Source organism: Meleagris gallopavo, chromosome 3 (assembly GCF_000146605.3).
Source record: "Meleagris gallopavo isolate NT-WF06-2002-E0010 breed Aviagen turkey brand Nicholas breeding stock chromosome 3, Turkey_5.1, whole genome shotgun sequence".
Lineage (NCBI taxonomy): Eukaryota > Metazoa > Chordata > Aves > Galliformes > Phasianidae > Meleagris > Meleagris gallopavo.
Genome location: NC_015013.2, coordinates 80,801,162 through 80,813,054, shown reverse-complemented (window position 1 = coordinate 80,813,054; position 11,893 = coordinate 80,801,162). Strand labels below are relative to the sequence as shown.

The 11,893-nt window shown below is 41.6% G+C and overlaps 1 protein-coding gene across 8 annotated transcripts in view; it reads left to right on the top strand.

The window, feature by feature from the left end:
• Window positions 1-11,893, top strand: part of ENPP2 (ectonucleotide pyrophosphatase/phosphodiesterase 2) — a 70,709-nt gene that overhangs the window by 13,601 nt on the left and 45,215 nt on the right. For 2 of the 8 annotated variants that reach the window (XM_019614229.1, XM_010709264.3), the window contains exons 2-5: window positions 1,162-1,264; window positions 7,156-7,311; window positions 9,321-9,446; window positions 11,432-11,492. In XM_019614229.1, the coding sequence (XP_019469774.1) occupies window positions 1,162-1,264; window positions 7,156-7,311; window positions 9,321-9,446; window positions 11,432-11,492 (446 nt within the window). The other 6 variants (XM_010709259.3, XM_010709261.3, XM_010709265.3 and 3 more) reach the window with 6 other exon arrangements.

The following is an 11,893-nucleotide window of genomic DNA, read 5'->3' as shown; positions in this document are numbered from 1 at the left end:
AAAAAAAAAAAGCAAACTACACTGGTCAATAATTTGCCTTGGTAAACAATACTTAAACAACTGATTTCAACCATAATTCTGCTCAGCATTATCATCTGCTGTGTAGATAGGCGGCTTCTCCAAACACTTTAGCTTTCTGCTGCTGGGGAAGAAAATGGGAAAACGTGGGGCAGAAGGAACGTGCCACTTCCCTTCCTTTCCGAAAGGCTGTGGTTTCCAGCCCTCCGAATAAAATCGTGTGCGTTGCCATCGCTCTGCGCCTTGCGCCGTGCGGGAGCTGAATAGCTTCCCCTGCGCTGGCGTGGGGACACTGCGACCCGGCTGGCAGCGCAGAGTGAGAGCGGTGCCCAGGTCGCTGCCCCACGCTTTGTGGCACTGGAGGGTGGCGTGGGGATATTTCCATTTCGCAGCCTGGGCGAGCTTCCCCCCCTTCTTCTTCTTCTTCTTCTCTGAGCCAGATGGAGACGCATTTGGTTTCTCTTTTAGCCATGTTACTTTTGCGAGGAGAATAAAATGAGCAGGAAAAGCTATTGGCCGCAGCGAGAGAAGAAAGCCCTGCTTTGCCAGAGGAAACCACATAAAAGCGTGCGTGTGTGTGTTTGGGGGGAGGGCGCAGCGAGGGATGATGCCTGGAGCTTCTTGCACTCGGAGCTGCGATTTGTGAGTGAAACATGATGAAATCACCCCCTGGACAAATCACACGAGCCTGTCAACCTCACCAGGTGGGATTACTTGTAGCTAATAGCCCGAACTCCCAGAGCAAACAGAGCTCTGCGCTCACTATAAAGCAAAAGGGACGGTACTGCACAGGCTTTTCAAGAATCCTCTAGTATGGCTAAGAAGGGCTGCTTCCACTTCCACCAGGTAGGGAAGGAAAGGAGTATGTTTGCTTTTAAAGGAGGAGTAGCCCGTCTCTCCTGAATAAGGTCCTACAAAAAGGAGCGTTTCAGCTTCAGAAAGAGATGTTTTATTCATAAACCCCTTCTGGTTTGTGCGACTCTAAAACGGTGACTCTGTCAGCTGCTGTGCCAGTGATGGGAACTGCAGTGCTGGGGAGCTCAAATGTACAGGGACCATCTCTGCCCCTTTAATCTTAATGCTCTTGGCTTGGAAGTCTGGGGATTTGCACCGTCTGATCACTTTGCTGTTTTGCTTTTGCAGGTTATATCTTTATTTGCTTTTGCCTTTGGAGTAAATGTCTGCATGGGATTTACAACAAATCGCTTTAGGAGATCTGAAGAATGGGATGAGGGCCCAATCTCAGGTACAGTAACGGGCATAAATTGTGGATCGCAATATCCTTATGTTGTGCGCAGTGGTTAAAAACCATTCCTACTCTGAAACAGTAGTTTGCTTGTTCCTTTTACCTCTAGAATATAATGAAGAAATAACTCACTGAGCCTGAGTCAGTTGACCTTTGGGACTCACCTATAGGTCTCCTATTTACTTAAACTTTTGCTCTGTGTGCATGCGACTATGGAAAATCTAGCTTATTTTAGGATTGAGCACCATCAGTCTTGCAGAGATTGGTTTCCTTAGCTGCTTCATCTCTCCAGTACTGTTTTGTGTTCCGTACAGTTTCCCCTTTAGATCTAAAAGAAACAGCTCTATCAGTTTAAGTGTGCCAGTTTACTTTTGGTAACTACTGAAGCAGTTTCTCTGATTTTGAGTAACGCTTTCAAGAATGTGCTGCCGAGGAAAGCTTTGGGGATTTCTGTGGCTTCTGAGGTCATGCTAGCTTGTGAACAGTAGAAGGCAGACATCTGACAGTGGTGAGGCTGAGCAGGTGCTAGTGTCCTGCACCCAGCAGATGTGCTGTCTAGGGGTTGGCTGTTCACCTTTGGAGGAGAGCAAGAATGTGCCATAGAAGGGACTGTTTGTGTTCGGAGGCACTACGGGGTTTTGTGAGCTCAGGCATCGTTTGAGTGGAAAAATATATACAATGGAAAACTAGTGTTTTTCTTAACAAAGCCCAAAATAGATGTAGAGTTGTGCTTCTGTTCCTTCTTTTGGGAGGAGAAAGGGAACCTGTGGCTCTTAGGGCTGGCTAATATAACTGAAGTGAAAGATTTTCATTTTCAGTACCCATCTGTAATGATAGCCTGTGAATTTTCATTGTAAACTTGTTTATGGTGGCCTGAGTTTGTTGTGTTCCTGGTGAAGAATATTGTGATCTCTTTTCCCCTTCTATCACAGAAACCAGTCACAGTCAGGCTGCTGATCACTGAGCAGAGGTATTTTCGGTAACTAGAAAGATAGTGGCAGTTGCTTTTGGTATTTATATAATAGTTAAACAAATTTGCTCATAAATCAAATTTCTTTCTAATTTAATCTCTAGTTTGTAGAGATTTGCATTTGGGTAATGTGTGTAACAGTGATGCGAAGGATTTACATTTTATACTTTCAACACCTGAGTGCTTTGCTTTCACTGGTGGCTGCCTCCTAGGTTTCAGGGCAGGGCTGCCTTGCCTTGAAGTCCCAAAGGTCTGATACTGGGAACCAACTGCAGCTCATCAGCGCCAACTCTGCTGAGCACACGAGCCCCATTCAACGCTGCCAGAGCTAGGAACAGCAGCTGTGTGCTGTTTCCAGTAGCAGGAAGGTTAGCTCAGTATCCCAGGAGAACAGCAAGAAATACAGGATATCTCCCAAAAAGGCTTAATATAAAAATAACCCAAATAAGGGTTATTTGGGGGCAGACTGTTGAAGATTTCACATATGGTTGGGATTGGACCTGAACCTAGAGTTGATGTCGTCTAGTCTAAGTGTCAACAATGGAAGACAAAAGGTAATGGAGAGCTTTGTCCCTTGTGTGTTTGGGCAGCCTCATTACTTTTAGCAGTAAAAACTGGAAAGTGATTACAAAGAAAAAGCTATTGCCACATGAGTCTGGAAGAGGAAGTAGACTCTTATGATGGAGAGGTGCATTTTTAACAAAATAAAAACACTATGGTCAAGTAAACTATTTAGATTCTTGCAGTTGTATGACTTCCAGTTTTACTTCATCAGAAGCCCAGCATTAGGAAATGTTCAGAATGAAAGGTTGCCATAAATTCTTTTTCAACTCTAGTCTGCCTTGGCTTATTCATTTCCAAATTTGTTGGTGTTTAGAATTGTTTTGTGTTGACTCTCTTTACCAACCATTGCCACATATTATTTTGAATTCTCTAGGAGTATGCCACGATTGTAGGCAAACTTCAGTTCTCATCTAGTATAGAACTACTCTGTAAGTCAAATTCAACATCTGTTTTTTTTCCATAGCCCATTATACGTAGTACACGCATGCCAAAGAAGTACCTATGCCTATAATGTTTTCTTGGTCTCATTTTATAGTGTACACATAGTGTATAGATCTCTAATATATATAAAAGACAACCATAGATGGTTATTTTGAGCTTAGTTGGACAAAAAAGAATGCTTGAAAGGGATATGGAAAGCTCTATCTATTAGAAAAGAAGAACAGGATCTTCATGTGAGAGGCTCCTTTGCCTGCTGCATGGAGGCAAATGTCAGTGTAGAATTTGCAGACAGATGCAGGAATTTTAAAAGGAAATCTGAAACTGCGTAAGTTTGTTCTGTACCTTGTATGAAAATGCTAACCATGAATGGGGCTCCTGATGATATATTTTCAAACTATTCTGCATGTACCGGTAGTTGTGCCATGGCATTGTGCACGACCTGAAAATCATGGTCTAGCTGCAAAGCTGAGGTCAGGCATGGTAAACAAAAGAATGATCTTAATGTATAATATATAACGTATACAGAGATCAGGGAGTTAAGCCACCTCTACTTTTGTGTTGCTACGTGGAAAGTGTTTTACATTGACTCAGGAGGCATGCCTTGTATTTGCTATGGAATTTAGGAAAATTTGGCACACTGCTAATAGAGAGGTTGCCAAAAGATCTGGAAAAAATGACATATGAGGTAGTTAGGCTAAGCCATCCTCATGTGAAATGGAAACCCTAATTACAGTCATAGAAGATGGAGCTAGAAGGAAGCTTGACCAGCTCTGTAGACATTATCCCAATACATGGGCAGTTATTTCTGAAGTGCTGCTGACAGATCTTGGTCTAACCTGTTCTTCAAATCTCCGAGATCAGAGATTGCACAGCTTCTGTTAGCAATTTGTTGTGGTGGTTTCCTGATAAATGAACTGCCCTTTACAACAGCTAGGCATGCCTTTAGATACAATTGATGCTGTTACTTTTGTAATCAGCGATCAGGTTTACACCTTCTTCTTCCTAAATCCATGTTAGTATGTGTCTCTTTGCCTTCTGAAATGGAGTCCTTCTCATTCCTTTGAAATGAAGAGAGCAATGCCAGTGTAAGTACAGTAGAGTGATGGTCTTGGTGGAAGGGGAAAGGGCGAGGGCGATGGATGTCATCTACCTGGACTTTTGCAAATCCTTTGACACAGTCCCTCACCACATCCTTCTCTCTAAATTTGAGAGGTATGGATTTGAAGGATGGACTGTTTGATGGATTAGGAATTGGTTAGCTGGACGCAGCCAAAGGGTTGTGATTAATGGTTCTGTGTCAGGGGGGAGGCTGGTCACAAGCAGTGTCCCTCAGGGGTCGGTCCTCTTCAACATCTTCATCAGTGACATAGCTGATGGTATCGAGTGCATCATCAGCAAGTTTGTGGATGACACTAAGCTGAGCAGTGCAGTTGATACACTGGAAGGAAGGGAAGCCATCTAGAGCGACCTGGACAGGCTAGAGAAGTGGGCCCATGTGAACCTCATGAGGTTCAACAAGTCCAAGCGCAGGGTGCTGCACTTGGGTCAGGGCAATTTCAGGTATTTATGCAAACTGGGGGAAGGTCTCCTTGAGAGCAGCCCTATGGAGAAGAACCTGGGGGTCCTGGTGGACAAGAAGCTGAACATGAGCCAGTGGTGTGCACTTGCAGCCCAGAAGGCCAACTGTGTTCTGGGCTGCATTAAAAAAGGGGTGGCCAGCAGGGAGAGGGAGGTGATTGTCCCCCTCTACTCGGCTCTTGTGAGGCCCCATCTGGAGTACTGTGTCCAGGCACTGGTGATGTACTGGAACAGGTTGTCCGAGAGGTTGTGGATGCCCCATCCCTGAAGACATTCAACACCAGGCTGGATGTGGCTCTGGGCAGCCTGATCTGGTGGTTGGCAACCGTGCACACGGCAGGGGGTTGAAACTAAATGATCTTTGTGGTCCTTTTCAATTCAGGCCATTCTATGATTCTAAGGTACTATATAGTCTGTCGTTGTATGTAATACCTTTGAGTCCAGATTTGCAGTTTATTCAATCTGTGATTATACGAGTATATTATCTACCTTCCAAAGGGAAAGTAGTAGGAGAGGTTAAATAACAGAACCATTCTTTAGTAACATATATTCAGGAGCATTTGGCACAAAGCAGCTGTCATTAATAGGGACCAATACTTCATATCTCTGAAAACCCAAGTGTTTACATGCTCTGAAACAATTCTCATGTGATTAATTTCTCACAGAGACCTGTGGCCTTTTTGTGTGACCAAAGAAAACACTGATGTGTGTATTGCCAGCATAGATAAACCACTTTTAGCTCCAAGGAGGTCCAGGTGACCAAAATATTGAGTGGAAGTTAATGATCCTTCTGGATCCCTTCCAACTCAGGATATTCTAGGATTTTTTTGATTTTACCTTTACCAGCCTGCAGATGAATGTGCCTTCCCACTATTGTGATTCATGATGACAGCCATTGTCATCCCACCCACCCACTGTAACCTTGCTGAAGGATTGATTTGCTGCCCAGTTTGTTCCTTGAAGTGATTAATGCTGGTGTCCAACCCATGTTGTTGCCAGTGCCACAAGAAAAATGGTGGCCCAGTAGTGCTAGTGATGGCAGCTGATGGGACATATATCATCTCCAACCTTTCTATCCATCCTCTTTTCTATCCATCCTCTTTTCTATCCATCCTCTTTTCTATCCATCCTCTTTTCTATCCATCCTCTTTTCTATCTTCTAACGCTAAAAGTGTTGGAATAGTGCCATTGTGTTTGGAAATAGTTTTTTTTTCTCAGTTTATGTGGAGACTAAACTGTCAGCCATGTAAAAGAGTAGGGAAAAAATACATGAAAGATCAGAACAGCTCTTTCCCAAAAGTGCCATTGCATCAGTTCTCTTAAAATCATACAGCTAGCCATGCTGAGGTTTGCCGAAGTTGAAGCCAAAACATAGTCTACAAGAAAAATACTTAATTTTAATTGGTCCCTCAAAGTACTAGTGACATTGTGAAATATTCCTTGGAACACTTCTGTTTTTAAGGAATAACATGAATTTGCCTCTGTTTATTTTATAAAATAGCATTACCCCAATAGAGCAGCACACAACTTTCCTGCTTTATACAAGCTGCTACATAAGAATCTTCGGTAGGAAAAATGTGTGAGATAATAAGTTTTGAGAAAATAGCTGGGAAACACACATCAGCTCTGACAGTAAGGGCCACAACTAGTAGGTTATTGAAGTCTAATGCATTATTCATGGTTTCATGAGACTATCTGTCTTCCATTTAGTTTTACACATCAAATAATTGACTTCTTATATATTTCAGTCTTTTGTTTAGATTTTATAATTTAACGCTCTGCAGAAGCCCATCAAAAAGCCTTGCTTTATTTGATTCTCCATTAATTTATAGAGCATCTTATGGTTTTCAACCATGCTTGACATTGATTTGGCACCTTCCAGTACAGCAGACCAAGTCCTGCTGACTGCATGTAGATTAATTGCAGTTCTTTCCTATGCGAACTGCCCAGCCAACCATGAAAATGTCACTTGGTTTTTGAAAACAAAGGCCTCCTTCTAAGGAATAGCTGCAGTTCCTGGAATTGGGCCTTGCAGATATTAAAACATTTCTGCTAATGATCTCTTGATTGTTATAGCTAAAGCCAGGTCCATTTCTATACGGAATGTTATCACAGCATGCTGCTTCCTCTTTTTTTTTTCCCCGCCAAAAAAGCTACCTTTTTGCAATTTATTTATTTATTTTTTTAGGTTCTGCAAGCAACCCTTCTCCTCTCCCTGCTCTCTTCCCTTCCCTAAGCAGGCAGCCGAGGTTTCACTCATCCAAGTGGCTTGGGGCTGAGTCACCTGTCCCTCCGCTACTGGCCTGACAAATGTTGCCCTGTTTTTTGTTCCACACAGTCCTGTCAGATTCCCCCTGGATCAGTACCTCTGGCTCCTGTAAAAACAGATGCTTTGAACTTCAAGAGGCAGAGCCTCCTGGCTGCCGCTGTGACAACCTGTGCAAGAGCTACAACAGCTGCTGCTTCGACTTTGATGAGCTGTGCTTAAAGACAGGTAGGATGGGTCTCCTGCCCCGCATTTGTGGGGGCTGATGATGCCTGGTTTATGTGAATGGTTGGGAGTGGCCACTATAATCCAGCACTCCCTGCCATAACCTGGGTCTTCTTCTGCTCCTCTTGCAGACTGGGCTTGTCTTGACCCAAAATGCAGCCCACGTATCCTTGCTGGGAGAGGTAGGGATATGCATCTATTGCTGCTGGGCTTCTGCCATAGTTTCTGCAGAAAAGGGCAGGGTACTGCCTGTACTACCTGAAAAGGAGATATTCTGATACTCGTTCAAAAACAATAATTGGTATTCAGGCACCAGTTGTCCTTCCAGATTACAGTGAAGAGATAGTAAAGACGGGAGGTTGATCTCTCAGTGTCAGCCATCCTTTTTTCTCCAAAGTGATAACTTAATAACTGAGCAGTTCATGCTTGCTTTTGGATTGTTCACTGCATTTATTTGTGGAAGTACCTTGGAAGCTGGGAGTGCTAACGCAGTGCAGGTCTGTTCAGAGGTGACAGGCTAGATTTGTTACCATTGCTCCAGACTCTAATTTCCAGATGTCAGGACACATATAGCACACCGGTAAAGATGTTTACCTTCAATTCATTAGACCCTGAGGAATGGAAATACAGCTCTACACTCACTTTCTTTTTTCATGACTCACAAGAGAGGGAAACTTCAAAGAGGGTTATGAGTGATGTTTTGTTTCTTAACACAGTGCATTTGAATTATTAGTTGTACTCATCTCTTTGAGTGTTGGCTTAGTGGTCAGAGTTGACACAGGTGCCTTCTACTTTTGCCATTAAATGTTTCCTTGCTTTATCAAGGAATTACACTTACTAAGCAAATGAAAGAGAAGTCTAATGACTAAAACTATTGCTGCTCATGGATGGGAGATGTTTGAGAGTACTTCCTCAGTTCTGTTTATAATGATATCATTTCAATAGCTTGGTACCAAAAAATTGTATGCTAATCCATGAAAAAATGATTTGATTCCAGGCCAAGAAATTCCAAATTTAAAGCTAAGACTGATTCGTCCCAGTGAAAATGACTGAAGAATATGAGGATCTGAAAACTTTCAGTGCATTGCACGATGTTTGCTACAAAAGAACAGACTTTCAGTCTGTGGGTACATTATCCAATTAAATGTGTGGATACCTCTGTAGCTCTTAGAATTGTTGTGTACATTTTCTCATAATCTCATAGGTATTTATTAAGACAATTATCACAGATATTATGTACAATCGGTAAGTATTAAATATTTATTCAAAGAAAGTCTCAAATCAAGGAGAAATAGGGAGTAAGAGAAATTGTTCTGGTGTTTTTTAACTGGTTGCATGTTGTCAAAAACAATCTTTTCCTATTGCTTGGGCCAGAACATAAAGGAAACCATACAGTTACATCCTCAGGCCCTATTCTAAAATGTAGCACTGTGCTGTCCTAATTTAGACAGGCCTTTAATCCTAGCATCATTTGCAAGATTTCTTCAAGTTCTTCTAACTTTGCAGTTGGTGTTGAATCTCATCCACTGAGGTACTGAAAACTCCTTCTGTCTGCGAGAAGCTGATGGGAGCATAGTATCAATTTCTACTCACATAATCTCTTTCCAGATTTCTCTTATTTCCCATTGGTTGATCTGGGGACTTGAATATTTGGGTAAAAAAGGATGAATGGTACAAAAAACACCAACATTTCTAGTTTGTGCTTCAGACAAATCCATTTATCTTTCAACAGACTCTTTCTTCTCCCCTTCATGTATTTTCTGGCATTCCTGTTGTACAAAGCCTGGTCTACAACAACTGTTTGTAGCCAAAGCACTTGTGTGGATGAAGGAGTCCTCCTGTATCTGCAGGACACAAGGCTCCCTTTTGTTTCTGCTTGACATACTTGAAATCACAAAATTGGGACAATAGATTTAAGACTCTATAAAGTTGGATGTAGTCATTATGGCTTGAATGAGTGCTTTTCGTTTTGATTATGATCTCTCATTCTTGCTTGCTTGTGAATATTTTAGCTCGAGGCTGGGAATGTACCAAAGACCGCTGTGGAGAAACCAGGAATGATGACAATGCTTGTCACTGCTCTGAAGACTGCTTAAGTAGAGGAGACTGTTGCACTAATTACCAAGTCGTTTGCAAAGGTATGTCTTTGGTCTTCCTGCCTCTTATCTTTTGAGCCTGATAGTAGGCAGCCCTGTTGGTAAAGTTTTTTTTCCTAGAGAAGGAATCCTCTTCTTGTTTTGTTCTGAATTTTGGGAATAGGGAGGAAGAAAGGGCGAGTTTTGGACTCCTAGTGGAGGGAGGTGAATGCAACTAATTTCTTGACAGTAGAAACCCTGTAGAGATACTGAAAGACAAAGATTAGGCACGGATGAGCAAAGAGTTTAAAACAAAATACAAAGGTATTCAGGTGCATTTGACTGCATCACTGGAAAGCTGGGAGATCTGATGGTTTCAGAAGGAACTGAGCATTCCTAGATAGGTTAGTTCTGTCTCAGAAACCTCTACCATCCCTACTACAAAAGCATCTGTTCAAACTACTTGCATCAAGTAGGCTTTGTTTCTTGCAGGACAGTGTTTGTGAGAATACAACAGCTTTAATTTACGGATGGAGTAGCATGGGCTCCAGGTGACAAGATGGGAATGACCATATCACCTTCTAGACACATGATGTCTCGATACAGCCTGAACTGGCTGATGGGGGGACAAGCTGTGAAGGCTTAATCATTACCCTATATCTAGATGGTTTGGAGTATGTCCTGCCTTGCATAATGTGTCTCCCATTCTGTGGAGGTCTTCTGGTCCTTGGAAATGAGCCTTAGAAGCTCTTACTATTGTATTTCACCTAGTTCTAAATTCTTCATTTGTTTAATGGTGAGGAATTTAAGGTTTGATTTCCTCCCCACCCCCTCCATCCTTTGTGCCAACATGTGCCAACTGCACAGTTTCCAGATGCTGAAAGTGGGATTTTCTTTACTTGAATTTCGCTGTTGTGAAATATACATCTTCCAACAAGTCTCCATAGATTATTTTCTTCCTCTTCCCAATGAGATCCAAGGCATAGACTACTTAAATACTGCTATAGTTCTCAGTTCCTGACTTTTTTTGTGAGCTCCCACTTACAGTGATCAAGACAGAGGAATTTACATCTGTTGTTTAATGTACATAATCTTTTTTTAATTGCCTAATAACAAATCTCAGTGACCCTGATATTCTGATAGGAATAAGCCCTACCTGAGAACTGTTTCCTCTTTATTCATGCTTTTGCTTACCTGAAGATAGTGTTTATTTTTTATTTTCCCTTGGAAATCATCTCTCTACATCCTGTCATGGTCAACTGGAGTTGCTGCAGGACACATTTCTAGCTGATATTTTCTATGGTGCTTTTTGTTTTGTTCTTTTAATTGAGCTACAGTTTCCTTAATAGTGCTAGGTTGAGGAAGTTAGCCTCATTAGCTAATAATTTGTTTTTCAATTGACCTGTGGAAGTGCAAGTCATGAGCCAATCTATAGTCAGAATTCAGTAGTAAACACCTTAACAAAATAGTTGATTATGTAAAGTAATAAGCTAGCTCTGAAAGACTATTAATACTTTTTTTCAGCTGCTCCTGAGTCTTCACCTGATCCATGAGCTGTTCAGCTCCCTAAACCAGTTGAAAACTATTTAGAGTTATTTTTCTTCCCTAGAAAGAGTTTTATTTTATTATTTTGTGTCGTTAGCCAGCAGAAGCAGGTCATGGAGATGTCAGACCTGGTGGGATGGAGGGTATGAATTGGCAACCAGAAGCAGTGCTGTACTTTTTTTTTGACAAACTGAAAATAATAATAAAAAAAAAAAATTTAAAATGACTGGTGTTGCTAAAGCTTTACTACCATTTCCTTCATGAAGAAGTTTTAGCTTTAGTTTTAAGAGCTGCTCCTAGAAGCGACAGTTTGGATATTCTTGTTGAATAGAATGTAGCCAGAACATTTGTTCAGCTTTGCAGAAGGGACCTGATCATTGTCTGTGGAAAATATGATAAGTCAGTCTGTTAATAGATTTAGACTTTATTTTTTGATTTTTTTCTTTGAAATGCTGTATTCACAGATTATTTTTTTCTTAAACTCTGATTTGAATTTCTGGTAGGAGAAACCCACTGGGTGGATGATGACTGTGAAGAGATAAAAACTCCTGAATGTCCAGCAGGGTAAGTGATTTGCTTGTTACCATAAAGCTAAGTACAACAAGGACAGTGGTCCAGCACTCTGAACATCATGTTTCTGCCTTATCTTTGTAAAGCTTTTGCTGAATAGCTGAGTTGCTTACTTCCCTGTCCTTCAGGGTTTGTACAATTGGGCTGTTAATGTGAGCAATGATGTATGATATGGGGGCTTGAACTCTTCTCCTTGGATCACCTTTGATGAGTTTGCCTGTTTTACTTATCTGAGCAGGAAAGATAATTAAGCACCCTTTGAGACCTTGGGAATCTTTTTCTGATTTCTCTAAAATTTAGGCTGGCTGAGGCCTTTTTTGTTGTTGTTGTTATTAATATTATCTTACTAAGTGAAGAGATTTCAAAACTGCAATGAGTAATAGGCTTGACTTCAA